Source organism: Lontra canadensis, unplaced genomic scaffold, assembly GCF_010015895.1.
Source record: "Lontra canadensis isolate GAN:19392208 unplaced genomic scaffold, GSC_riverotter_1.0 scaffold67, whole genome shotgun sequence".
Lineage (NCBI taxonomy): Eukaryota > Metazoa > Chordata > Mammalia > Carnivora > Mustelidae > Lontra > Lontra canadensis.
In genome coordinates this window covers 10,264,119-10,292,060 of record NW_022631061.1, presented here as the reverse complement: position 1 = coordinate 10,292,060, position 27,942 = coordinate 10,264,119, and the positions used below count along the sequence as shown (strand labels likewise).

The 27,942-nt window shown below is 38.8% G+C and overlaps 1 protein-coding gene across 1 annotated transcript; it reads left to right on the top strand.

Moving 5' to 3' along the window:
- Nucleotides 1-23: 23 nt before the first annotated feature.
- On the top strand, nt 24-27,848 carry PROSER1 (proline and serine rich 1). The gene is made up of 13 exons (XM_032880118.1): nt 24-904; nt 3,577-3,642; nt 5,789-5,857; nt 7,845-7,939; nt 9,086-9,179; nt 11,107-11,217; nt 12,757-12,840; nt 14,205-14,283; nt 14,890-14,985; nt 19,227-19,271; nt 23,299-25,078; nt 25,544-25,694; nt 26,488-27,848. The coding sequence occupies exons 1-13, from the start codon at nt 860-862 to the stop codon at nt 26,608-26,610; spliced, it is 2,838 nt and encodes a 945-aa protein (XP_032736009.1). The 5' UTR covers nt 24-859; the 3' UTR covers nt 26,611-27,848.
- The last annotated feature ends 94 nt before the right edge of the window (nt 27,849-27,942 follow it).

Here is a 27,942-nt window from a genome sequence, read left to right as displayed (position 1 = left end):
CGTTCCCACACCAGGACCCCCTCCGTTGGCTTTCGGGAAAGAGAGGCCTAAGCTGTCGGCGCAGAGTTGAGTTTACTGGGGCGCGACGGGTTTCTTTAAAGGCCCCCAGGAGCCGGTGGGAGCTGTAGGGGTAACCAGGCAAGGCTCTAGACGCTGTGGGCGCCGCGGTACTCAGGAGTCCCCCTGCTGGAGAGCGTGCCCCCCTTCGCCCAGCTCCTGGTGCTCTCCGGCCGCCGGCCCGCTCCCGGAAACCGTGGCAGCTGGTAACAAAGAGCCCGCCAGGCCGCCGCTGCCCGGGCTGCGGGACCCAGGAGCCGGCGCAACTGCTGGGGTTGAGCGCAAGTCGGGCCATGAGTCCAGGTTCGCGGCGGTGAGGGGCGGCGGCTGGCGGCCGAGGCGCTCGTGCGGGCCGAGAGGCGGGTGCCTCCTTCCTCGCCGCCCGCGGGAGCCGGGGTACAGGTGCCTCTCCTCTCCCACACAGGAGAGCGGCTTCACGACCTTTCTCCGGCGGCGCCTGGCCTTCAACTGCAGGAGATCGAAGCTCAGCTCCGGCTGCCAAACCCTGGATTTTTCTGTAGGACTCAGAGAGCACCGGGTTCTTACCCGAGGTGTCCTGAAGCTTTGTGTGAAGAAGCTGAGGAAACCCGACGGTTTTTGTTTTTAATAAAAAGTTTTTATAAGTGTGCATTTTTAGAGAATTTTGCAGAGTTTGAAGTACTCTCTACCTCTTCGCACCCTTTTTCTTGCTCCTGGAGTCTTTTCTTCTCAGCTATAAACATTTCTATTATTGGAGCAGACCAGGGATGAACATTTTGTAATTGAAAGTGTAACTTAAAACCACGTCGAGACTGTAGTCAAGATGGACAAAAAGTCCTTTGAAACGGTGTTGGATGAAATTAGAAAGGTAATTTCACTTAATTTCTTAAACCAGTCTATGAGCTACGAATTCTCGTAGTTAATCCTTTTTGAGGGACTGCGGGCAGTTTGTGCAAGATATGGTTTAGGATTGCGAAATAGATGGAATGTGAACGTACAGTATGGGAGCTTGTAGCTTGATATATTTCACTGTGCAAATAGAAATTAAATTATGTTAATGTTAAACTTGACTCTCAAGTGCGGTATTGTGGAAATTATATCAAAGGGTTCTCATTCCCAAGCCGGCTCTACAAATCATTGCAAGCCCTGTACTTGCGGAGTGGTTTAATATTTCTGAACTGATCACTTCATCTTTCAGTGACCTAAAGACTGAAAACTGGAGGTAATACGTATAAAATTTCTTTAATGGTAGTTATTATGGCAAGTTTTTCAAATCTGAAGATAGGCAGACTGTGCGTTGCCTGGACGGACAAAATTAATGTCCAAAAGGTCTTAGGTTTAAAGTCATCTTTAGGAGTGGGCTTCACTAACTTGAATTTCAAAACTTTTTCTTCCTGCTTTCCAAATTTTTGCTTCGTTTCGAGACTGTTGTATGTAACCTACCTTCCAGAATGAGCCAGATAGCAAAAAAAAAAAAAAAAAAAAAAATTGGAATGTAGCCCTTAGCCTAAAAATACCTAAAGCACAAAAGTAAGAAGTTTACCTGATTAAAAGTGGAATTCTTATGCTAATACAGGGTGCTTTGCTTAGAATTTCAGGGTGAGTATCTTTCCATTTCCGTACCTTTAAGACCCTTGACTGACAGGGAAGGATTTGTTACTTTATGCTTCAGCTTATGAAATTATTAATAAAATTGCCTGTGGGGGCCCCTCCATGGCTCAGTCGTTTCAGCTTCAGCGTCTGTCTTCATCTCCATGTTCCTGGGATTGGGTCCCACATCCGGCTCCCTGCTCAACGGGAAGCCTGCTTCTCCCTATAAGCCCCCCCACTGCTTGTGATCTCTTTCACTCTTTCTTTCAAATAAAATCTTTTAAAAAACCAACTTCAAAAAACTGCATTTGTACATGCCGTTTTTCTGCATTGTCTATAAAGCAAAATGTTTTTCTTCATCCTTCATAAGGCTTTTTTTTTCAAATTCATGTTAAATTTACACATTTGATGATGTTGAATGTTCTTTTTGAACAAAACTGCTTTTGCAAGTCCAGTTTGTGTAATTAAGATTTGTACTAAAATGTCAGCTTGCCAAATACATGTTTAAAATTTGTAACAATTTGTTCATGAGCTGATACTTAACTATTGTTTATGAGGAAGTAGACCAGCAGATTTCTACTTTTGGAAGCTATAGGATGCAATTTGCATATGTTCTCCCTTCTTCTTGTGAGAAGATCATGTAGTAAATACTAGTGAGGAATGTAGGATATTTTCCAGAGATGAAACTCATATATGAGAGAGCAATTTACATTCTTATTTAAGTCCTTCTTTCTGGTCTGCAGGCAAAATACCTTTTGCTGTCTATGCCAAATAATTAGATTCATCACCATTGTCTTAGTATTAAAATGGGATTAAAATGTAGACGTATGTAAGTGAGAATTAGTATTGGTTTTTTTAAAAAAATTGCTCTCAGACTTTGTAAATGTAAGTTGGTTTAAACCAGGTAATCACTTCCTGGCATTACATCTCAACAGTACATTCTCTAGAGTACGTTATCAGAAATGCCATTCTCTCCCCTTCACCTCCCTTTTCAGTGAAAATTAAACTATTAAACTACTGGGCAACGTGGATGTTTCTTTCAGTTAACTGGTCATGATATTTTCTCCTAGCAAAGTGAGGTATATGCCAAGTACAAATATTGTTTTGCAGTAAAAGCAAAGGGATCAGTTGGTTTTTTAATGATTAGTAGTTACCAAATTATGATTGTTTCCATCTCTAAGCTCTGCAAACAAGTTGCAAGGAAAGCATATATGATTTCAGCTGGTTCTAGATAGTGCTGGGTCAAGGCCCCTATCAATGGGAAGTTCAAAGAGAAGTACAGAGGCCTTGTAAGGAAAGGAACCATCATTTACTGAGCATAATTTACTGAGCAATAGCAAAACTATTGATATGTCTCTTCTTGACTATTTTAATCTTAATGTGGGTAGTGAATGGTGTTCCCCTTTTATGGGTAAAAAGATTCTCAGGGTACTTAAAATGAGTTTCAAAGGCCACACTGCATGCACACAGATTGAATTGAAGGCCCTCTTTGGCTCCTTGGGTTCTTATATCCCCGTGTAAATACTTGTCATTCACATTTCTCTATTAGCACATAACAGCTGCTCAGTAACTGTTGAATGAATAATGCCTGATATAATAGTCTTCTTAAAAATGACAATTTGGTTGAAATTGGGATGTAAATTACATTTACAGGAATTCTGTTTGTTATTTGTAGTAATGTCAGATCTTGTCTATTACAGTTCTGTTCCTTTTCATTGTAGGAGTGAGTAGGGAGGCCCGGAGGTTTTCCTGCTGTCTCAGTGTATCCCTTAACAGCATGGAACCTGGAAAGGTAGAATGTCATGTCACTATAGTGACTTTAGCTGCCTCTTTGTGCTGGGGCTGAAGAAGGTCTGCCATGTTTGAGTTGCTTAGGTAGTTTTGATAATATGCATATTACTGTTTTGCTTACATATATTAATGCTGTTTTTCTGTGTTTTTTTTTTTTAGGCTGTTCTGACAGAGTATAAATTAAAAGCAATTGAATATGTGCATGGATATTTCTCTAGTGAACAGGTATTTCTTGTATTTGTTTAAGCAAAAGTGTTTTTTTATTTTTTTCTTTACTCTGACAGTTCTGTTTAAAGTCTATTTAACTGCTGGTCAGGTTCAGAATTGCTTTTACTTTGTTTGTTGCTGTATTTATTTAGAAACATTAGGAGCTTTCAAAATGATAGACAACTTCGCAGAATTTATAGTTTGAGTATTTTATAAACATAGCTACTTTCACTGATTTTAAAATGTGATGTCCAAGAAAAGCATATTTATCATTCTGGGCACAATATCATAAATTTATAAGCTTCTAATGGTAAGCATAGCCAAATTTGTACAGAATTTATAAATCAGTAATAACAAAATTCACTACACGTTAAAAAGAAAACTCGAACAAATGGTGAATTATAGTTCTTATATGAAGTCACTACATAAAAATTTTAGCCATAAGAAAAGAAAATACAGGGTCTAATAAGTAGTTTCTGTCATTGCCAGCAGAGTAATGTTTTAAAGTTTAGTTGAAAACTCACCCGGCTTCAGGGGGAGTTTGATAGTTTAAAAAAAATGTATGCATGTACATATGTACATGCATACATAGAGAAACCAGATTTCTGAGGAATACTTTAAAAATATTTGATGCAGAAATAGAAAATATTTGATACAGAAATATTTGATACAGAAAGAGAAATGTGCATTTGGAGAAGAGTTCTGGGAAAGGGTCGGAATGTGGAGAGGATAAGTGGATCAGTCTGTTTTGGAGTTAGTAAATACTCCAACTTTTCATCTGTTTCTCCAGACTTTCAAAACTTGAACTTTGAATAACTTTAAGCCTGTTGAAGTTCTGGCTGCTAAATCCTTAAAAGCTGCTCTATGATTTGCATGTCTTGCTGCCTATTTAATGGGTGTTTTTCAGCTGTCCCATTACTTTTTAAAAAATCACCTTATGCTGTATTTAAATGTTTTGGAAAGGTTTATAATGTCTCATAGGTAACTTTTCTTTTCTTCTCTTGACTGTGTTTGTATGTGTGAAATTTTGTAGAAAACTTCCCTTAGTGGTTATTGCATTTTGCTACAGTCACTGAAAACTTTAAAAAACGAAAAGCTACTTGCTCGGTATGACCTGCTAAGCCTACTTACTGTATTGAAGGTTTTTCTTCCTATTATCAGGCATATGATAGTTGGCGACTTTTTTTGGTTGATTAAGTGGCAGGTAGCGTTTACTAAAAGGAAAACCATTATTCCCATGAAAGCGAGGAAAGTACGCATAATACCCATTTGTGATTTAGGCATCACATTATAAGGAGTAAAAAGTATTTTTACTCTTCTTCATATACTACTCCAGCCTCTAGCATTAGTTTTGCTTTGTAGAATAATTGAAACCTTAACACATTTTCAGGAAGTTATGGTAAAAGAATTCATTAACCCAGATTTCATTACCCTCTCTTCTTTGAGTCATTCCTTTTTTAACTTTTGGAGATCCCTTGGAATCAGTGAACAGGGTGGTGGTGACTACCCAGGGACTTCACTACTGTGACCTTGATGCCCTCCTCACCTCCCACTGGCTGTCTCACATTATCTCCCTCTTTCATTTGAAGTTCGGTGGTAGTGATGGGAGAGCCTGGCTAACTGTGCTCTCAAAGTGACCTACTTACTGTTTAGAAGCTGCTAGAGTAAGTATGGTAATTCTTACATTTTTAGGGAAGAGATCTGTAGTGTAAACACAAGTACTGAGCCCCTCAGACTCAAGGGAAAGAGCAGGAGATGGTGGACCTACACTAACCACACCCCTGAACACCCTTTTGTGACTTATCATAAATGTCACCCTATATTTTTAAAGTTTTCCATTTGTAATATAGCTTTATATTTCTAACCTGACATTTTGTCTCCATCTAATACTTTTTCGATCTTCCTTTTCTTTAGGTACTTTTTCCTGTACTTTATACTTTCCGTTTATTTCTCTACCAGTGCTGCCCCAGACTCTGTGATGATGGAAGTGTTCTCTTTCTGCACTGTCCATTGTGGTAGCTACCTACTTCTTACAGCTGTTGAGCACTTAAACTGTGGTTTGTGCCAGTAAGGAACTGAGTAGTATTTCAAAGTACTGAAACAAATCTTGTAGAAATATTTGCAAACGCATTTCATTAGAGCTAAAGTAATTCTTTGCTTTCAGGTGGTTGATTTACTGAGATACTTCTCCTGGGCTGAACCTCAGTTAAAGGCAATGAAAGCATTACAGCATGTAAGTAACTTATTTTTCTTTAGAATGTAGAGTTTAAGTATTTTGAATTCTCCCCTAGTTTTCTCTAACTGACCCCAAGTTGTAATTTGTTTGCATTAGAAAAACTGACCCTAAATTTTATTATACTTTATTATATTTTTATAGTAATCAAATAATCACTAAAAAATTAAGAGTTCCCAAACTGAATTTAAATTGTATGTATTAAATTGTACACCATAGGATCCTAATTGGCATATTGGAAGAGGAAATATTTATAGGCAAGCAAAGCATAGAATTTGAATTCTTAAGTGTTTTTATGCACTTCCTTTTCTATTTTTGGTATCTTTATCCTCTTGTATTTAGTCTTAGAACAATAGTCAAATGAGTTTATATTCTTTAGACCTGCACTATCCAAATGGACTTTTAGCAATGATAGAAATGTTTTATATCTCTGCTATCCAGTATGGTAACCACTAGCTACACATGGCTTTTGAGCATTTAAATGTGTCTAGTCTGCCTGTGGAACTGTATTTTTAATTTTATTTAATTTTAATTTAAACAGTGCCTAGTGGCTACTGTACAGACAGCACAGCTCTAGAGCCTAAATTAACAGAGGCATTAAAGTCAAACAGTATCTGGCTAGGTAGGAAGATTTTCCTTGGATTATAAGTGATAGCTAGTTTTAAGGGAATCTACAGATCCTTAGCTTCCTAAACTAATTAATTTGCTGAAAAAAAGTGGCCGGATCTGTTAGCGCTTCTCCTCTTCAGCAGTTAGATTTTATCGACTCTCCAAAAATAAGGTTATCTTACCCATCCACCCATCACCTGACGGTAAAAATCTTTTCCCAAGGACCAAAGAGACCATGTAATCCCCTACGAGTGAAGCAAAGCAGAAAGCTTCTATAAGAAAGACTGATGGGGACCTCTCCTTACTTTATCTAGACAACAAACTCACGACAAAGCTCTGAGGCCTGCTTGCTTTTCTACCTGCTTTAGATTTAAAATTCAGAGGTGAGAAGGCTAGCATGGGCACAACTTATAAGTAGCCTTTGCTGACAAACTGAGTCTGATTTGGTTGTTTTCACACTGAAGACTAACCTTTACAATTAGGTTATACAATAGACATTTCCGTAAGTGAGATAAATGAATAGTTCCCAAGTTTTTACAAATATATAATGAACAATATAAATCAATTTTTTGTAAATATTTAAACTTGTGGTATAGTTTTTAGATGTCAGTTTAAAAACTTGCAAGGGGGTATATAGTTTTACCAGTTCTTTTGGTGCTACCTGAATGAAATTGTCTGAACAGCATTGCCCTAAGTTTTAGGAATCAACTGGGTGTTGATTCTAAATGATCTTCTTGCAATGACTTTGCTTTTAAATTTCTTCCACTGTTAACATAAATCTGTAAATTGACAGAACCTTATCTTCAAAAGCACAAGTACCCTAGTCAAATTGCACACCATCTTCTAGTGTCACAGTTAATATTAATATAGGACTCTTAAGAAAATTCTGCAGTAAAGAATCCTGTTTAACCCATCTTTTCCCTACCTGAGTTGACTGTAGTACCCTTTTTTAGTAACACTATTCAGCACCATGGACCTCACTTAAGGAAGCCCTGACTACAGAATGCTTAGCGCTTTAACTAAGGAATGTAATTTTTCCTAACTTCTCAAGCATTATATCTCCCAAATTATAAATACCCCCTTTTTTAGAACCTTTCTGAGGAAATTACTACCTGTAAATAATTTTTTTTCTATAAATAAATATGTTGAGAGATGTGGATGGAAAAAGCACATAGGGGGACTTAGATCTTCAACTGAAATAGTTAAATTGAAAAAGTCTAAGTTTAAGTCACATAGTTGTTAGGACTTACTTTTGAATAAGTAGTTTCACCTCAAATACTTAAATATTAAGAACATTTAACTATATTTTCCTCAAAATGGCAATGTCTGGCATGAAAATTTCTCATGTTGAAAATTAAATTATTTTTTATATTAACAGAAAATGGTGGCTGTTCACCCAGCAGAAGTGGTCAATATACTCAATTGTTTCACCTTCAGTAAAGACAAGCTAGTTGCTCTTGAACTGTTAGCTTCGTGAGTATTTCTTTTTCTTTTTACTTTATTGGAGAAGATTTGGAAGACTTGAAATGTCTTTTAACTCATTAGTGTGTATTAATGTCTCAGAATTATATTAGTAAATGGGACTCAAATCTGTGAAACGGTAGACTAAATTTTTATATCTAAATATCTAGGGGCGCCTAGGCGGCCTAGTTGGTTGGGCGTCCAGCTCTTGATTTCAGCTCAGGTCATGATATTAGGGTCGAGATCAAGCCCCGCCTGGGGCGCCACTCTGAGTGTAGAGCTTGCTTAAAGATTTTCTCTCTCCCTCTTCCCCTCCCCTTCCCTTCTCCCTCCCCCAACTTGCACATGCTCTCTCTAAGGGAAAAATAAATAATTAAATATCTAGCGTGCTTATTACACATGGTTACAACGTAAAAATAATGGGGGCATACTGAGATGATGATTTGGTTTGTCTTCATTTCAGGACTTCCATTGCCTTCCGACTCTGAGTAGTTTGAAAGGCTCATTGAGAAGGCCATAGGTTTTATAGTTAGGTTCTGTTACATGTACTTATTCTTTCTGGACCTTATTTTCCTCAGTTGTAAAGTCAAGGATCTCACCTACTTAATAGCATATGCGAACTTTAAATCCTGGAAGATCTGTGCAAACACTAAGCATAGCATTTAATAATGATCATAAGGAATGTGAGCTCCACCATGCTCTTCTGCATGATGGAAGACTCTGTAGATTGCTGTTCATTTAGAGCACTTGCATTTTTAAGTCCCTTGTGTGTTTATAGATGTCCACAAAAATACAAAATTAAAGCAGAAGGTAAAACTTCATTTTTAGATCAACCATTATTTTTATGCATTTGGTACATGGATTTTTTTCTATTGCCGTAGATTTCCACTCATTGAGAGGGTATATTTTCAAAAATCCCATGATTTTTGTTCATAGAATTACTGCATTGCTTTTAGGTAACCAGCTGAACCTCAGTTCATTTATATTTATCATTTTTATAAAAATGTGGTTTACATTCACCAATTAAAAATAAATCACTTTCCTCCATATGTCCTGGGGGGAAAGGTTACTCAGATATAGTTGTTTGGTAAAGGTTGTTGGCATTGATATGTATGTCCAGGTTCTTAAATGAAAAGCTCAATTGCATTTCCTTGGTAGAAACATTGTTGATGCACAGAATTCTCGTCCCATCGAAGATTTATTCAGGATAAATATGTCTGAGAAGAAACGATGCAAGAGAGTACTGGAACAGGTAATTTTCTCAAGATTGCTATATAAATAGAACAATGGGTTTTTCTGAATTTTGATGGAGGAAAAAAGTACCAGTCTCATTCCTGTATGAACTGTGATGAATAACCTGACGGCTCTTTAGAATGGGTCAAGATGGCATCCCTTCGCTCATTGTAGGACAGGAGCTGGGTGAAGGGGTTCAACGGGATGAGGAAAGGGCTTGAAAGTGAGACGCCAGTTGGCTCCTCAGCTTTAGCGTCAGCAGGTGTTTATTCTTGGTCCTTTGGTAGCTTTGCCACGGCTCCAAGCTTTTGTCTTTAACCTATGTATATAGGAACATGACATTTTGAATTTGTTTTGTCATCAGTCTTACGTTATTCACATTTGTAAGAGAGGGGTGATAAAGCAAAGTTCCAGTTTATTAATTTAAGATCTCTGAGAATGGGAGGAGTAGCATGTACCTAAACCTACTTGACTTCAGTTGTCAGTTAAGGTAGTTATTTTGTAGGATTGTGATGGCTGGAAACAGAATTAATGATTTAGAAACCTGGTTGAGGAAGATGTGCACTAGTCTCCTAGGGCCTTGTAGCCCAAGCATTTTTAATCCTTGCACCCTCTGCTAAGCTCAGGGGTAGCAGAGAACTTGGCCTACTCATGAGCTTTTTTGTAGCAGAAGCAAGACCTGAGCCGCATTTCTTTAATAAGTTCTCCATTGGTTTTTCTTGACTAAATTTTTTAAGGCACCATGAATTTACTGCTGTTGTTTTCTTCCTTATAAAGCGTTCTGATCATGTCAGAAATAATGTGGTCCTGAGTATTTTCCTTCTGAGAAATAATGTAGGCCTGAGTATTCTGTGGAATAGATTCTCTGGTCAGTATAACTTAGTACAACTTTTCTGGAAGCTAAACTTGAAGAGCCTTAAAATGTTCATGCCTTCTGACCCCAAAAATTCTATTTCTAGGATTTATTCTAAGGAAAGAAAAAAGTAATTTGTATGTAAGGGTATTTTCTTTGGTACTATTTATAATAACCAAAGATTGGGATAATTTTTAGGGTTGGGGGTTTAGTAGGTGACTGGATTATATAGCTAATTATGTGTGTTTTGAATGAATTTATGAAACCAGTATCTCTCTATAACAAATGTGAATGAATTTATAAAACCAGTATATCCCTACAATAAAATCCTACATACTTATAAAACGGTATATAGCTTCATATCCTTATAGCATAATATATATTTATTAAAATATATGTCACAATGTAGTGTTTTTCATCATTTAATATTTATTAAATATGAACTCAGTATTTGTTACTGTATCATTGTAAAAGCTGAGAATGCAATAATAAATAAGGTAGAACATCCCTTAACATGTTTCATGATTATGTAATGCTATGTTGAATATAGTATATGTAAATAACTCTTGCTTTTTCAACAGTACAGTTCTTTGGATACCCAGTGTCCCATGGTATTTGTTTGTGTTTTTCTCCACTAAGTTCTAAACTTCTTCAGAGCAGAGTCCATGTCTCTTTCATCTGCTGCTCTCCTTTTCTTCCTGTAATGTGTTTGGTGTTTGTACGTATGGACATTAGTTCTTGGTTTGGAGAAATGGGACATACTAAATAGTAAATGAACTTGTTTGCCCACAATTTGCAACATCTGCTGTGGAGATATCTTTGTATAGGAGTCTATTAGTTGTGGCTAATAGAAAACTAATTAAAAAACATTATGTTACCTCTATAATAATACCATTTAAATAAAGTGATTTTACTTTGAATTCTGGTCATGTTCACTACTGTAATTGCTGATGAATGCACGAACAGATTAATGTGATACTGTTCTTAATTCATATTTTTAACAGGGCCTCCAAATATCCAGAATACTTAACCTATGAGTAAATTTGGTTATTTATTTATTTATTTATTACCACTATCTTGTCTTTTGTTACAGGCTTTTAAGGGGGGCTGCAAAGCTCCTCATGCTATGATATCTTCTTGTGGGACGATCCCAGGAAATCCATATCCCAAAGGAAAACCTAGCCGCATAAATGGAATTTTCCCAGTAAGCATATGTTTGTGGGTATGAGAAACTTGTTGTAGCTGACTATCAAGTTTAGCATAATTATGATATTTAAAGAAAATGCTAGTTGATGGTCCTTCCACTAAGGAAAGGAATTTTATTAGGTCAGCAGCTTAATTCATGGATTCACCACTGATCGAAAGTTCATGTATTACTCCATTAAAGTATTTGTGTGAAATGTACAGAAGAATAAGACAAACATAAAAGAGGATGATTTTGTTTTGCTTTTCCAAGTATTTTAGAAGCACTGCTTTGCATTTAGGAAAGGAGCATTACTCAAATTTTCAGTGTTCCTCAGACGGTTTCACAGTTGAGTATGTTTGAGAAATTGTATGCAATGTTTCTTTCTTGGACAGTCACACTGCATGATAAAGGCTCTGAGAAGTCCAATAAGAAAGAAACCTGTTTTTATACCCTCCAGTGTTCTTCAGATGTCTTTGTAAAATAATCTTTGCAAAGAGTGCTATATTTTGATTGCAGTGTAACAAGTAACCCTGAAACTCAGTGGTTTATAACTAAAGATTATTTTATACAGTTTCTATGAATCTGGAACTTGGGAGTGGCTTACGTTGGTTTTGGCTCAGGGTTTTTCATGAGACTGCAGTCTTTTGGGAGCTTGAGTAGAGCTTGAGACTATGCTCTGAAGGGGGCTCAGGTACATGTCAGGCAAGTTGGTGTCAGTGGTTGGAAGGGGGTCTTCATTCCTCACTGTTAGGCCCTGCCCGTAGTGCTGCTTGAATACCTCATGACATGGCAGCTGATTTCCACAGGAGCAAATGGTCCAGGGGAAGGCAAGTGCAAGCTGTGTTGTCTCTTGTGACTTAGTCTTGGAAGTCAAATGCCACCATTTCTGGAATATCCTATTTATTATGTAGGCCAGTCCTGTTCACTCAGGAAGGGGACTTCACAAGGGCATGTAGGAGGTGAGGACATCTGGGGGCCATCTTGGAAGTTGGGTTCCCTACTTGTATGTGCTATTTAGGCACACGCTCTTAGGAGGACACATTGTGGCAGTCTGTCAGCTTATTCTGATCTGTTAACAACAACAGTCTTGAATGAGGTTTCATCACTTGATGCTTATAGAGACCATCATTTTTTGTCATCTATTTTTAACTGTAATACAGGTACTGTTTTTTGATTCTTTGACCATTATACATACTGTTTTTGATTCTTTGACCATTATACATACTGGCACGTTGGAAGTGGTCACTCCTATTTTGCAGGGGAAAAATTAAAACCTACGTTATCCTGCTCTTCTGTCATCCCCTTGTGAGTGGTATACTTGTTTCTGAGTGTCTCTGTACATGTGGTGAAGCTTCTCTGGTAGAGGAAGGTTGAGGACCTTAGCAGGGTCTTAAAGCCAAGGCAGGACTGGATCTGGAATCCAGGTCCTTAAACTCCTACCAAATTAAGTCTTTCTCTTCAGTATAATACAGTGAGGGTTTTGTTTTGTTTCTCCTTTGGTTTTGTTTTTTTAAGTCTCAATTATCTTTCTTTGTATTTTTTTATTTATTTAAATAGGGAACCCCCTTGAAAAAAGATGGTGAAGAATGTACTAATGAAGGCAAAGGAATAGCTGCACGGATTCTTGGACCGTCCAAACCGGTATGTTTAGAGAATAAATGATGACACGGGCCTTAACTCATACATGTAGTTTTCTGTCTGTTCACAGCACATGGCATCAGTTCTGTTTTTGTGTTGTAAAATTCACAGTATACTAGAAACTCAAGGAAAGTGAATGATCTAGGGAACTATAGCATAATTAACAGTGTTCAGGGCCCTTCTGAAGTTTCTTGTTTTATTTTCAAGTGGAACCAGTCCAATTGTTTTGTTTTGCTTTGTTTTGTTTTCCCCATCCCTGTTCAGCTGCTCCCTTGAAGGGAATGGAGTGTGCAGTATGCTTTGAGGTTGTGGTTTGGCCAAATTAGTATTAATAGTAGTGAATCAAGAGTGGAGCCCGGAGGTTGAGAGTATTTTTAAGGGAGCGATTGTGATTGCTTAGGGTATCAACTGAACCCAAAGACAGCCCTGTAGATTGAAGGGATTGCTCTAGCTGAACTGGGAGAGGCCTTTTTACAGCCGTCTTGCATCCTGCTTGTTTGCCTGACAGGAGCTCCAGTGACAGCTGTTCATAGCATAACAGCCACAGATCCTAGCCCTTGCACAAGGCTAGTGCATCTTACAGGCCACCATGTATGAGACCTACAGAGAATCTAGGTCCTTTACTGCCACTGGATCCCCTCTGCAGGAGTGCCAGCTCCCCAGAGCAGGGTCTCTTTCTCTCTCTCTCACTGGAGTTAGAAGTACAGCAAGCTTAGCTCTGGATACCTCTGGTTCTCTAGAGACCAATTCCTGGGATGCTTTTGTTACATAGTTCTGTCAACTACAAAATAAAAGATCCATGGATTTCAAAGGCAAAAAGACTAAAATACTGAATTCATAATCCCAGTTTACATTCTACTCAAGTTGTCAAAGTGCTGAATGCTGAAGAACATAGGACTTTGTTCTTCCAAGGAGAAAAGAGGGTAAGAATGGTAAGAGGAATCTCTGATGAATTTCGGAGGATGTTGGAAATTCTTGGGTAGCCAAGGTTCCTAAACCTAGTGGATTTCTTGTGTTACAGAGGAGGAGATAAACATTCTTGGATTAAGTTCGGCTCAGTCAGGGGAATTTGCTATTTAGGATAAGGTCTGACCCTTCATTGGAGATGATTTAATCCTGAAAAAAAAAATAATAAACCCGTCCACAGCAGTCTTTGGCAGGCTCTGTCTTTGAAATTTATAAGAACCACATTTGGTAAAGCAAAGAAATTTCCCTCACTTGTGCTATGTATTAGGCCAGTAGCATTTCATATGCTGGAGCTTTGTTAGCCTCTTACAACTAAATGTTTTAAAGACAAGTTGTATTTTGTTTGCTGGAAGCCCGCTGACTTAGTTTACTTCTAACCGCTCTAATTCCCCCTCATCTAGCCTCCTTCAACGTACAATCCACATAAGCCTGTTCCTTATCCAATACCTCCATGCCGGCCGCATGCAACCATTGCACCAAGTAAGCAGTTCAATTTGTGCTTTACTTTGTTTCTTTTTGCCTTTTATTAAGTGGAAGGTTAATGTTGGTATATCTACTTGGGAAAATTGGAACATTTGTGAAATATGCTCTGCTGAATTTAATTCTGTCCATGGTGGGCTACGCAGATTCTTGGTCTACAGCAGTGCAGCAGACAGAGTTCAGGACACTTGCCTTTTGATAAGTTCCTTATAGATTCTTTTTAATCATTATTATGGGTTTTCACTTTGGTAAATCATCATGAATCCCTTTTCAGTAGTTGTGTTCGGAGGTATCCTCAGTACATCTGACTTTAAAAGGTCAACTGTATGTGCTTGACAGAAGAGGCAGGTAATTGAAGTATGGCAGGATCTTCCTGCCCGGCCACTCAGCGAGCTTATGTCTGGAATGAGCATGCAGTGGGAAGTCAGAATATCCAGCTGTCTCATTTGATCTCAGCTTTGTCCTTACCCCAGATCCAGACCTCTGTGTGAAATGCAACTCACATTATAAGAGCAGTTTTAAAAATTAGATAGCTGTGTTAATATGCTTTGAACTCTTTGCCACAGAATGATACTAAATTTTTTTTTTACTATGATTTCATTTTAGGTGCTTATAACAATGCAGGTCTCGTCCCATTAGCCAACGTCATAGCTCCGGGTGTACCCCCTCCACCTCCATATACTCCTAATCCAGTAGGAACAGGTAAAATCATGTTAAGGGGTACTAAAATTACACACTTAAACACAGATTACACGTGGAGGGGCCAGTTGTTTGACATGGTGTGTGCTGGCGGGGGAAGGAGCTCACAAGCGTGATGACGGATTTGAGTGGGATATACAGGCTCCACTGGAGCGGCCTTGGCTCACCTGTGTGAACACGAGCAGGCTGTAGACAAAAGAACCATTTCTCATGAGCGAGAAACTCTGGCAGGCTATGGAAAAGTATGGTTCACTTGATGAGTATTACCATTAGGGGGCGTTACTCCTGTGGGGAGGAAAGGCCTGTAAGAAGGTGCTCCGAGGGGCTTACCCTTTCCCCTGCACTTTTCAGTTCAGCATTTTCCTTTGAGTCTGTTGGGAACATGGGATTAGCTTACATTTTCATTTGTGTGTCTTACAAAAATTTAATTTTCATTTCAGTTAGGTATTGTTTGATCCTTCTGAGTTTAAGTCTTCCCTAGGAAACCCTTCCCCATCCTGGCAGGACGAAAATGTCATCTGTATCCTCCAATTACTTTTATAGGGTTTCTTTTTTAATGTGTAACTTTTATCTATTTCTAGGTATGTGCAGGGTAGGGATAGAACTTAATTTTTTTTTTCTGCCCTTCCCACAGACTCGGAGTTACTTGATAGCATTTATTCACAAATTCTTTTTTTTTTTTTTTTAAGATTTTATTTATTTATTTGACAGAGATCACAAGTAGACGGAGAGTCAGGCAGAGAGAGAGAGAGAGAGGGAAGCAGGCTTCTTGCTGAGCAGAGCCCGATGCGGGACTCGATCCCAGGACCCTGACGTGACCTGAGCCGAAGGCAGTGACTTAACCCACTGAGCCACCCAGGCAACCCTCACAAATTCTTTTTTACTAGCCAGAGTGGTTCTGTTGTTTGCAGCTGGGTACTCCGATAAGCGTTACTAAACAATTTGCCCCAAAATTTTCGTTTTATTTCTTAACCCTTGTTTATGGTATCTTTAGCCCTTAGAGTTTTACATTTTTGCATAGAGAAAGAGAAGCTATGAAAGAAAAGCTGGAACTATTTTGTCTTGTTTCAGGTCTTAGCCCTTAACCCTAGGGAGTCCTGGTGACTTGGATCTTAAAAGGCCTTACTGCATCTGGAATTTATTTTCATACAGGGTGAAATAGAGGTTCATCCTAATTTTTTTCCAGATGGTAGCCTGTCATGCCAGCACCACTTATTAACTCATCTACTTTTCCCACTGATCTGAAAGGCCGCATTTAAATTTTCATATATACACATGGTTATAATTCTGGGTTCTTTATTCTATGCAGTCTACTTATTTCATGTTATGATGATATATTGATTTGACTAGCAGATTTATTCTATGTTCTGGTATCTAGTAAGGCTAGCTTTTTCCTCTTACTGTGGTTTTTATTTTTCTTACTATATTTGGAGATTTTTTTTCTATCTGAATTTCAAGATTATTTTATGTAGTTAAAACAGTTGAATTTATGTGTGCATGTATATAACATACAAAATATATCCTATAGATGTTATATAATTACATATTACATTATTCTAATATTATATAATTATAACAATATATAATAATTATATGTAGTTACATATATTAATTTGGGGAGATGTGATGTTCTTATGATACTAAGTCTTACTCTTCAGTCGTACGTATGCTTTATATTATGTCAGGCGGTAGTGTTTTTCCTCCAGTGTTTGTTTTATCTCTTTTAAGAAGATTTTATAGTTTTCTTTATGTAGGTTCTTTGCCTTCAGATTGTCTCTAGAGACTTTAGAGGTATTTTTCATCAAAATTATAAATGGAACATTTCATTTCTAGGTGCTCGTTCCTAGTTAGTTATTCTACTTTCTTTTTCTTGAAAGTCTCAAGTTTTCTAAGTATAAAAAAAGTCAGCTGAGTTATACTTTATTTCTTTTTTGCCTGGCCTTATTGGGTATTAATATTGTCCTAACCTTTTTGTAAGTATTTTGCTTTTATCTTTACTTTCAGTTTTTATTTTAATTTATTTGGTAAGTTAGTTGGGTTTATAGATAATATATAGCTGGATTTTGAGTTTTAAATGGGATGGGGAGGACTGGGGGAGAGACTTAATAGGAATTTTGAGTCATCATAAAAATTGCATATTTATTCTTAGTGCTTCCATTTTATTTTTGTATTCATTAGTATTCTCTTATCCCAGTTTTTCATTTTTTTTACTTTTAATTGTATTAGTCAAATTGCTGTTTTATTTTTAACAACTCTTTTCTCCTTGCCCCATTCCAACTTAGAAATGTTATCTTTAATACTGCTAAGGATTGCCTTCATATTCTTTTTTTTTTAAATCATCATATTCTTAATGGTTGTCGTTACACAAAAACTAAAAAGTACTGCTCTGTACTCCAGTGACTTCCATTCTCACTCATCTTTTTGTTGATTTGTGTATTTTGTCGGAATACCATTCATGTTTTATTCTGTGCCTTTCAACTTCCAGCTTCTTACACTTTCCTCTGTTCTTTGATACCCTGTCCTCATATGCTCATTCTCCTTTTCTTTGAGAAGAAAATTTCTATAAGTGGTTTTTTAAAAGAGCACATTTGCAGAGTTATAGATGAGAAACCCAATTCTACTTAATTTTCTTTTATTAGAATTTTGGTCTCTTCCTATAAGCTTACAAAGAAAATATCTCTCTAGAATTCAGAAATGTCTTTAATCCTGGAGTTTGGCTATTTTACCAGGATGTCCAGGTGTGGATGTTAGCATTAATCTTTCACGAAACTCAGTAAGCCCTTTGGATATGAAAACTTAATTTTTTAAAGCTCAGGAAAATTTTGTTTTTATTATTCCCTTAGTTACTGCTTTTTATGTGGTCTTTTTTCTACTTCTGGTACTCCTATTTTGCTCTATATTTGCCTTCTAAGTCTCTTACCTATGCATTTATGGAATCCTCTTTTTTATTTTAATATTTTTGCCATTTTTATTGTGATTTTGTTGTTTCTTATTTCTAGCTAAGTAACTTAGCTTTCTTAGTGTTACCACTAATCTTTACCATTCTTTGCATTTATTAATTTGGAGTCAGGTTTTTATATCTAAAGTCTTCATCTTCTTTGCTTGTATTTTCTTGTGTGTTATGTGTTTATATGTTCTTAATTTGCATTACAGGTTTTGAAACTTTTTTTTTCATTGAATCTTTGTTGATAGACAGCATATGTTCTTGTTGTTTATTTGCACCAAGTTCCTTAGACAAGCTATGATCTCTCACTGTGTCAGGGCTTCTAGGTTCTTTCTGCACCTTATACCTGTCCTTGTTGGTTTCTCAGGCAGTTACTGTCAAGCCGTGAGAGGTAATTTTTTTCCCATTGTATCTTTGCCTAATGGTCTAGTTAGGTGCCTTCTGTGGAGGGTAGGGAGGAGTGTGCTTTTGGTGTCAGTGTCACAAACTTCAAATCAGACTCTCCTGGGGTGGTTCTCAGCAGCTTCTAGCATAGGGTCTTTTCCAGAAACGACTGCAACAGGAAGGCTGGGCCCCTTTCTTTTTGCTTGGTTCATTGCGTGGACTGCGAAGTGGGTCCCGTAGGTGGTAGTGGGTTCTCCACTCAGCGTCTGCCTCCCACCTTCAAGTCTCCCTGCTGTTGAAGTGACTGTCAGGTTAGCCAGTAATGGTGATCCTCTGCATTCCAGCTGTAGACTACACTTCGTCCTAGGCGGCACACTCAGGCTGTCCTTCCCAGAAGCTGTTTCTAAATATATCTGTAAAATAACAATGCTTATTTAAAACCTAGTAAGTTGTGGCTTAGCTGATTGAGCTTCCGCCTCTTGGTTTTGGCTCAGGTCATAATCTCATGGCTCATGAGATTAAACCCCATGTAGGGCTAGTGTCTGTCTGCTTTTTCCTCCTTTTCCTCTGCCTCTTCCCCCTCATTGCATGCTTTCTCTCTAAAATAAATAAAACCTTTTAAAAGTAAAATAAAAAATAAATATAATAAATAAATAAATAAATAAGTAAAACCTGATTAGTTAAAGAAAAGGCAGGGTGGGGATCAGTTGCTCATAATGCTGTAATCTTTGTATAGTTACTACTTTTATCTTTATTTCCTTCCTCTTTCCATAAGCATACACTGTTTTTCCTGACATAGCATGCTTACGTATCCTGAGTTTTTCTTTTTTTTTTTTTGATGCCAATCTTTTGATTATTATGGTGGTGATTAATTTGAATAAAACTTGAAATCAAACTTTTATTTATTTTCATATAGAAAATGAAGACCTTTCCAATCAGTCAAAACCTACACAGAATCAAAGTAAGTATCAGCTTTGCTCCAGATATAGCTGAAGTGCCCTGGTTGTCTGCTCTGTTATTCACTGAGAACAGTCTGAGTTGAATGTATTTGGAATCTATGCTTTGAAGAAAGTTCCTAAAGAATTTAATCAATACTTGCTAGAAGTGGCTTGATAATGGTATATTATATACACACAGCATGAAATGCACATATTAACTGGATTTAAAATTAATGATATGCCTTTGTGTCTTGTATGAAAAACTTGCAATATAATCTGAGTGGTCTATGGCATTACAGCCACTTTCACTTTACATTATGTGATATTATCAGCCTCATCTCTGTTTTAATATAAACATATTAAATCCTTTTTCCTAAATGCTATTTCAAATACTAGATTTAGATTTAATTATTTTCATAAGTGTTGGGGGTAGCATAGCTTAATGTAGAAAAAAAACAAATACAAGGGGTGCCAAAGCAAAAGTGAAATTGAAAAAGGAAGATGAGAGGCACCTCGGTAAAGCATCCGACTCTTGATTTCAGCTCAGGGCTTGATCTTAGGATCTTGTGTTCAAGCTCCATGCTGGGCTCCATTCTGGGCGTGGAGCCTACTTTATTTTCTTTTGTTTATTTTATTTATTTATTTATTTTTGGCATAAAAGAATTGAAAGTATTTATTAGGACAGAGAAGCAAAATTTGCCATAGTTACTATCATTGGAATTATAAAGTAAATTAATATATACTTTAATAGCATAATAACAGTGATTTTTCATTAAGGTCTTCACATTCCGTAGCACATTTAACAAACTTTGGAAAGACAATGTCACAGAATTGTTCTTAAGCACTACACATTAACCGGAAACTAACAGAACACTGCGTCAACTATATTCAAAACAGACAAAAGAAAACACCGACATGTTAGATTATCATTAACGTTGTACATAAGGACAAAGACAGCAAAATTCTTTAACCACATCATCATACTAGTGTCATACATGTTATCTATCAAATTTTATTTTGGAAGTCAGCTCACTTCAATGTCAGATTCTGTTTTACTGAACAATGTCTGGTTTGGCAATTTTGAACTTTGTTGTAAAACTAAATAAAAGCAAAAATCCTTAGGAAAAATGTGCTTTTCCTTTTTCAAGAAAAACAAAGTTGGGTCTAAGCAGGTGACAGTGTTCTCTTCAAATCTACTCTAACAGAGGAACCTGTCAAAACACTCCTCTAAAAAAACCTACTTTAAAAACAAAAAAGAAAGAAAAAAAGGAAGATGAGAGGTGGCGTCCGTAATGACTGCAGATGGCAGCAGTACTGCAACATTTTATTTTTCTTCTAGTTGAGGCTCTCTGTGGTCTGGAAGGAGAGACGTGCTTTTGGATAGGAGACAAACCTGAGCTCAGTTCTTGTGTAGCAAAGTAGCACATCATTAGAGTGCTCAGTTAGGAGTCTCAGTGGGAATTCTATTCCCTGAGCAGGGTGCCTAAACAGTGCTTTTTTGCTGGTGGTTTCTAAAGGAGGCAGTATAATGGGCTGGAAAGAAAACTGAGATGGCAGGACATCATTTTGTGACCATGTAATTTAACTTCCATGAAAAGGAGGTTGAGGAAACTTGAGCCTTTATGCTCAGCTTCGTTAATCTGTTTCTGAAGGGAGTAACAGGTTAAGTGCCCTGAGAACCATCATTAGGAATAGCATACTTTGTTTTCCTATGCTGTGTTATGTTAGCATGATTAAGATTTTATTTTCCTTTTGAACCATGTCAGGAAACAAAAAGATAAACTAGTACACTGGTTAAGGATATGGGTCCATCAGAACTGGTTCAAATTTTGGTTCTATTACTTAATAATTGTATGACCTTTTTAAAAATCATTATTGTGATAAGATCTTAATGAGATCTACCCTCTTAAATTTTTAAGTACACAATATAGAATTGTATAGAATATACATTTAGAATATATAGAAATATATAGAATATATAGAATATATAGAAAAATACATAGAATATATAGAAATATAGAAACAGTGTCATACAGCAGATCTCTGGAACTTACTTACCTTTTGTAACTGAAACTTGATTCCCTTTGAACATCACCGAGTAGCTGCATGATCTTCTACCAACTTGCTTTAACCACACCAAGCCACACTGCCCATCTGTAAAACAGGGTTGTTTGTACCTATCTCAGGGTTGTGTGGGGACAAATGAAATGATAGGCATAAAGTACTCAGCGCAGCATCTGACAGATAATGTTTTACAGTTAACAACCAAATTACATGACAGGAAAGTCGTATTTATCGTGGTATGTTTTGGGGTTTCTTCGATTTGTTGTTGTTTTGTTTCATTTTCACTGCAGGCACTGTGTATGGTTAACAGTGTATGGCTTTTGCTTTATTATGTAAGATCTTCAACAGAGACTGCTTATAAAGAATGCTTTGGTACAGTTTGGTCTGACCTTGTGATTTGTCATTCTACTACATGGTCTTCAGTGTGCAGTTACATAAGATAGTGACTTCTCAAATATTTCCCAACCAGTGTTGACCTAAATAAATTTTTAGTACATTATTTACAAACACAAAACTAGGTATATAGTCCTTGAGTTTCTGTTTTTTGTTAAACAAATGCAAACAAAAGTACAAATCCACTTTCATATGTCCTCTAAATTTAAAATATATAGTCTTATTTTCTTGAAACCAAATTATTGCTAATGACTATCAGACTTTAGGCCTTTTGAGTTTGAAGTTCATGTATTTCTATATTACTGTTTGTCACTTCTGCCATCTTTTTTTTCTAAACTACCATAAAATTTGTTCAGTCCAATGCGGCACCTTTTGGGCATCTCTTAGTCCAAATAGATTATGTATATTGCTGTTTTCTTCCATTTTATTCCTGTGGTCTCTTCCCCACCATGATTAACATTGTGCAGTACTTCATTGATTGTGTCAGCTTTCTTATGCAAAAGTCTTTATTATGCATAAGTTTAGAAACTTAAGTCTTAGCTCATGAAAATAATTTTCGGTTGATTATCACTGGGAAAGGAATATTCTCTGTTTACAAGTGAAACGCACTTTGATATGAGTACGGCAGCAGGTGATTGTTGTCATTATGACTTCAGCTACCTCAGTCATGCTTTCCATTTGACATCAACAAGATCATCAAAGGCTAACATTGTCCTTAAATTGATTCAGAGAGGAAACAAATCATCCCCCCAAATACTTATGGTATTTGGTAATTACAGTAATTATTCATAGGGCTTATGAGAATAAAAATATTATAGCAAACTCTAGTGGAATTCTTGAGAGTAGGTCTTTGCATGGGTTTGGTAACTATAGTTAAAGTCATGGTAATAATATATCAAGTGTGGCAAACACTAAATGCACAGGTGCAATGCACAATGCTAGGTGCTGAGGCTCTAAAGAGGATTAGACAGGCTTTTGCCCCTAAGGGAGCTCCTCGGACAAGGCAAATAGCCTTAGAGGTTGAGATTGTGTAGACAAGGTAGTATGGGAAAATGCTTGCGGGGAGAAAGCTATATAAATTGTAAACTGGAATATCAAGTTCAGCTTACAAGAGTGGCCAGTGCAGAAGTTGGCATGAATCCTGGGATGCCTGCTGTGACCTAAAGGGAAAGTGATGTCCTGGAAGCTCTTCAGAGGGGGAAATTACTTCTTTTATTACACTAGAGAAGTGGTTTGAGAGAGTGAAACCTAAAGTCAGTACACCAGCACTAATCACAATTAAATTTTTAATTTTTTAAAATTGGGAAAATACGAAAGTTAAGTTTATTTGCGAACTTTTCAAGACTTCCTCACTGTGCATGGGAGTGCTCTTCTGGCAGAGTCTAGAAAGGTGGCTTTACCTGAGGCTATGTATGGAAAATCCAAATCATGGAATCTATCAAGGTGGCCACTGCAGTAGCCTACCATACCTGTTGCTGATTTTCTTCGTGTTTGTCAAATGTTACAAAAATGTTGACGTATTTCTTTTGGGTTAAAATGTAACATTTCAGCATGGTGATATTCTTGCCTCTTTCTGCTCCCCACCCCCTATAGCGTTTTCTACCCCAGCAAGTCAGCTCTTCTCTCCTCATGGTTCCAATCCTTCAACGCCTGCTGCGACTCCCGTCCCTACCGCGTCCCCAGTGAAGGCAGTAAACCATCCATCAGCATCAGTAACTGCGACCGTTTCCGGACTGAACATGGCGAATACCGTCCTTCCCGTGTTCCCAGGGCAGGTCTCCTCGGCCATCCATACGCCTCAGCCATCAACGCCAAATCCAACGGTTATCAGAACCCCTTCCCTGCCTGCGGCACCTGTTACCTCTGTCCACAGTACAACATCAGCTCCTGTCCCTTCGGTTTTTTCTGGCCTGGTGCCCCTGCCAGGTCCTTCCGCTCCTCCTGTCCCAGCCCCTCAGGCTACGTCCACACCTCGGGCCACTCCTGCTTCCAATGAAACATTTGCTTCGACTTCTGCCCCTTTCACTGGCCTCCCTTTTCCTGCCACCTCTACTGCTGCTTCTACCAACAATGCCAGTTCTGCTTCACTGTCGTCAGTGTTTGCAGGTCTGCCCTTGCCCTTAACGCCGACATCCCAAGGGGTGTCCAACCCGGCTCCCTCTGTCATTGCCGGGGGCTCTGCTCCCAGTGTGGCCTGCCCGCTCGGTGTAAATAATCCCCTTCTGTCTGCTTTGAAAGGCTTTCTGACGTCGAATGATACCAACTTAATCAACTCCTCCGCTCTGTCCTCTGCTGTTACAAGCGGACTGGCTTCCCTGTCTTCTCTCACTAACCAGAACTCTGATTCACCGGCTTCAGGCTCCAAGTGCTATGCCCCCTCCGCCGTTCCCGCCCCGCCGAGGTCCTCCACGCCCGGGCTGGCCATGTTCCCCAACCTGCCCTCGACCGCGGCCAACTCCGCTCCCACCTCCTCGACTTTGCCCGCACCCTCTCCACTGGTGACGCCCACGTCGTGCTCGGCTTCGGCGCCGACCAGCTGTGGCTCCTCCGCTGCGCTCTTGCAGGGCCCCCACGCGAGTAACTCAGAGCTGCACGTGGCGTCTGCCCCAGCTGTCACAACACTCTCGGTCATGATCAAAACGGAGCCCACCAGCCCCACCCCCTCGGCCTTTAAAGGCCCCGCCCACTCTGGGAACCCCGCCCCCGGCACCCTAGGTCTGTCAGGGACGCTGGGCCGCGCCTACACGTCAGCATCGGTGCCCATCAGCTTGTCCACCTGCCTTAATCCTGCGCTGTCGGGCCTCTCCGGTTTGACGACTCCCTTGAACGTGTCAAACCCCCTCTCCATCTCCCTGCCGCCACACGCTTCCTCCGCTCCTATCACGCCGGTGTTCACCGCGCTTCCTCCGTTTACTTCTCTGACCAATAATTTCCCTTTAACGGGCAACCCGCCTCTCAACCCGTCAGTGTCTCTTCCAGGCTCCTTGATAGCCACCTCGTCTGCCGCTGTCACGTCCGCAGCCATCCCTCCGCCGAGTTCCAGCGCGGCGGTTCTCTCAGGGCTCTCAGCCTCGGCGCCGGTCTCGGCGGCGCCTTTCCCTCTCAACCTGTCCGCCGGTGTCCCCTCCCTCTTCTCCGTCACGCAGGGACCCCTGCCGTCTTCCAACCCCTCCTACCCCGGCTTTTCTGTCTCCAACACCCCCAGCGTCGCCCCCGCCCTGCCCTCGTTCCCGGGGCTGCAGGCGCCGTCCACGGTGGCGGCCGTCACACCACTGCCGGTCGCAGCCACCACCCCGTCGCCAGCTCCCGTCCTCCCAGGATTCGCTTCAGCTTTTAGCTCCAATTTCAACTCTGCTCTCGTTGCACAAGCCGGGTATGTGGATACTTTGGGGAGAGGGTATGGGCTATGGTCGTTTTGATCTACCCCGTAGTTCGTAGTCCTATTTTGAAGTCGTTCGGATGAGCCTAATCCGATTGTTGGGCGGTGCTAACTTGTAGTTTTCTCGGCCGAAACTTCAATACTCAAAAAGCGCAGACAGCTCTTTAGCCATGTTAAGTATATATAATGTTAATATCTGCTCAGATTATTTCAGTATTCGGTAATTTATCTTTGTATAGAACAGCAGGAAGTATTACAGGCAGAACACAGACTTACTAAATGCAGAATAGTATACTTCAGAATAGAAAGTAAATTTTACTTTAGTGAGTGGCTGACTTATGGTTCCTTCCAGCCAGGGAGTTTAAAGTTTGTTTTACATCTCAAGATAATTTTTGACAAATACAGAAGCAATAGGTTTTGTCTTATCTGCGTTTTGACCTGTTCTGTCTGTTGTTTTAGCTTATCATCTGGCCTTCAAGCTGCAGGCAGTTCTGTGTTTCCTGGCCTTCTGTCCCTCCCAGGTATCCCAGGGTTCTCCCAGAACCCTTCACAGTCCTCCTTGCAAGAATTACAGCATAATGCCGCTGCACAGTCGGCCTTGTTACAGCAGGTAAGTGAGAACGGTGGGGCAGAAATTAAACGGTAACATAGGTGCATAGCTTCTTTCCTGATAACCCTGTAATGCCAATGATGATATCCCAACATTGGCAAAAATTCTTATTAGAATGTCTGGAGATGTTATGATTGATCTTCCCAAATCTGCAAATTTTTGTTGTCTTCAGAAGGGTAACAGAAGTAATGGAATATATTCGTCTATATGAATTGTTTTTCCTACTTACAGACTTTCAAATCTTAGTTTGAAGATTTTACAAATGGAATCTTTATACGTGACATTTATATTTGAGCTTTTTTTAAAATAATTTAAGCTAAAATAATGGACATTAAAGCTTGTTTTCTCTAGAAAACCCATTAACCTTTTTTAAAGAATAATTAAGTATTTTAATGGCATTTCTCTTGATCTCCACCATCTGAAGAATTTTGAATGTTTCTTAAAAATTTCAGGAGGGGCGCCTGGGTGGCTCAGTGGGTTAAAGCCTCTGCCTTTGGCTCAGGTCATGATCCCTTGGTCCTGGGATCGAGCCCCACATTGGGCTCTCTGCTCCGAAGGGAGCCTGCTTCCTCCTCTCTCTCTGCCTGCCTCTCTGCCTACTTGTGACCTGTCTGTAAAATAAATAAAATCTTAAAAAAAAAATTATTTTTCCGGAGACTAAGAGGAGTTATCTTGCACCAGTGTTCTCTCTTTCTTTCCTACTCTTAACATCTGTAATGTGATATAGGCAAAAGCAGGTACCAACTCGATTAAATTTGGCACTCCGCTAACCTGCATGTTCTTCTTTTATCAGGTGCACTCAGCTTCGGCTCTGGAAAGCTATTCAGCTCAGCCAGATGGGTTTCCTAGTTATCCTTCAACACCAGGAACACCGTTTTCTTTGCAACCAGGCTTGTCCCAAAGTGGGTGGCAGTGAATAAATTTCAATTTGTATTCTCCTTTGGAGCAACATCAGAAATGCCTAAGGACTGCAGTGAACAATCTGACTAATGTCAAGTTGGCGAAAAGTCAGAGAATGAGAATAAGGATAATCCTGGGAAATTAGGATAAGAGTTTAAAACATGACGATTGCATTTTTTTAGTGGTTTTAAGTATGAACACTCCCCTATGTAAATAACTGATAATGAATTGTACGGAGGATAGTATTAAAAAGGTGTTTGGGGACTTTTCACCTCCCACCCTATGAAATTTTGAGTCTGTATGTGATCTGTGTAGGAAGAATACTAAAGAGGAGGTTGAACTCTCTATAGCCGAATACAGCCTTAAACCTGCTTGTATAGCATCCACTGACGGAAGTAATAGTCGTGCCTCAGACTTCTGGGTTGCATTTGGCCCTAGGGGCATGACTGCCCTTGGGATGCACGAGTGGTTCCTGTTAGCATCTTTGGAACTCAGTAGTCCATATGTATCCACAGAAGGGAACTTGAGACCCACGGTTATTTCTAATTTCTCACATTTATGCTCATACATATACTGCTGAATTTAACTTAATATATTTCAGGTAAGTGAAAATGGTGCTTAATATATAGTCTTTAGAATGACTTTCAGGTGTTTTCGACTAAAAATATGCCCAGAACTACTTTCTTACAGAAATGCAAGTAAGGCTTGTGATAATTTGCCTTCAAAATTCCTTTCTTAATCTCAGCAGTATCCAAATGAGTGAGGAACACTTGACTGACCCTTGGGCCACCTCTATTACTCATTGTACTCTGGAAGCTCTTGGTGAATGTTTACAATCATGGGATGTAGTATTTCTATTTGTACTTAAAGTCCAACGCTTCTCTGAAAGAATGACGTGACAACAAATAGAGAAGACTCACTCCGTTAGTAACCATGCAGTGTGTACTCTAAGGATCTGTGGTAATATATAACATGATTGAATGTCATTAATTAAGTCTAAGAACTGCCACATTTGGGGGAACGGGGAGTAGGGAGAATGACTTTCAATCCTGTGATTAAAAGTGTAAACTATAGAATCTACTGTAGTACATTTCAGCATCTAGAAGTTTTACTTTTATAAAGATGGTGTCTGGAAGATGTTGCTAATGTATTTTCCTTCAACACGGGGAACAAACTTTTTAAGTATATTGATAAATATTCCTGTATGGTTAGTTTTTAACAGTTTTTTTAAAATAAACTTTATGGATATGACAAGTATCTTGTGTTTTATTAAGTGCTTCCATAGGCTTTTTAATTTTTTCACATCATATGCTAATACATAGAACGTTTTTGTTCAAATTCAGTCAAA

What these genes read in the sequence shown, in the direction of transcription:
- PROSER1 (XM_032880118.1), top strand. Translation starts at nt 860, where the DNA reads ATGGACAAAAAGTCCTTTGAAACGGTGTTGGATGAAATTAGAAAG. An exon ending in GATATTTCTCTAGTGAACAG is followed by an intron (nt 3,643 to 5,788) that starts GTATTTCTTGTA and finishes CTTTGCTTTCAG; the next exon opens with GTGGTTGATTTACTGAGATA. An exon ending in GCAAGAGAGTACTGGAACAG is followed by an intron (nt 9,180 to 11,106) that starts GTAATTTTCTCA and finishes CTTTTGTTACAG; the next exon opens with GCTTTTAAGGGGGGCTGCAA.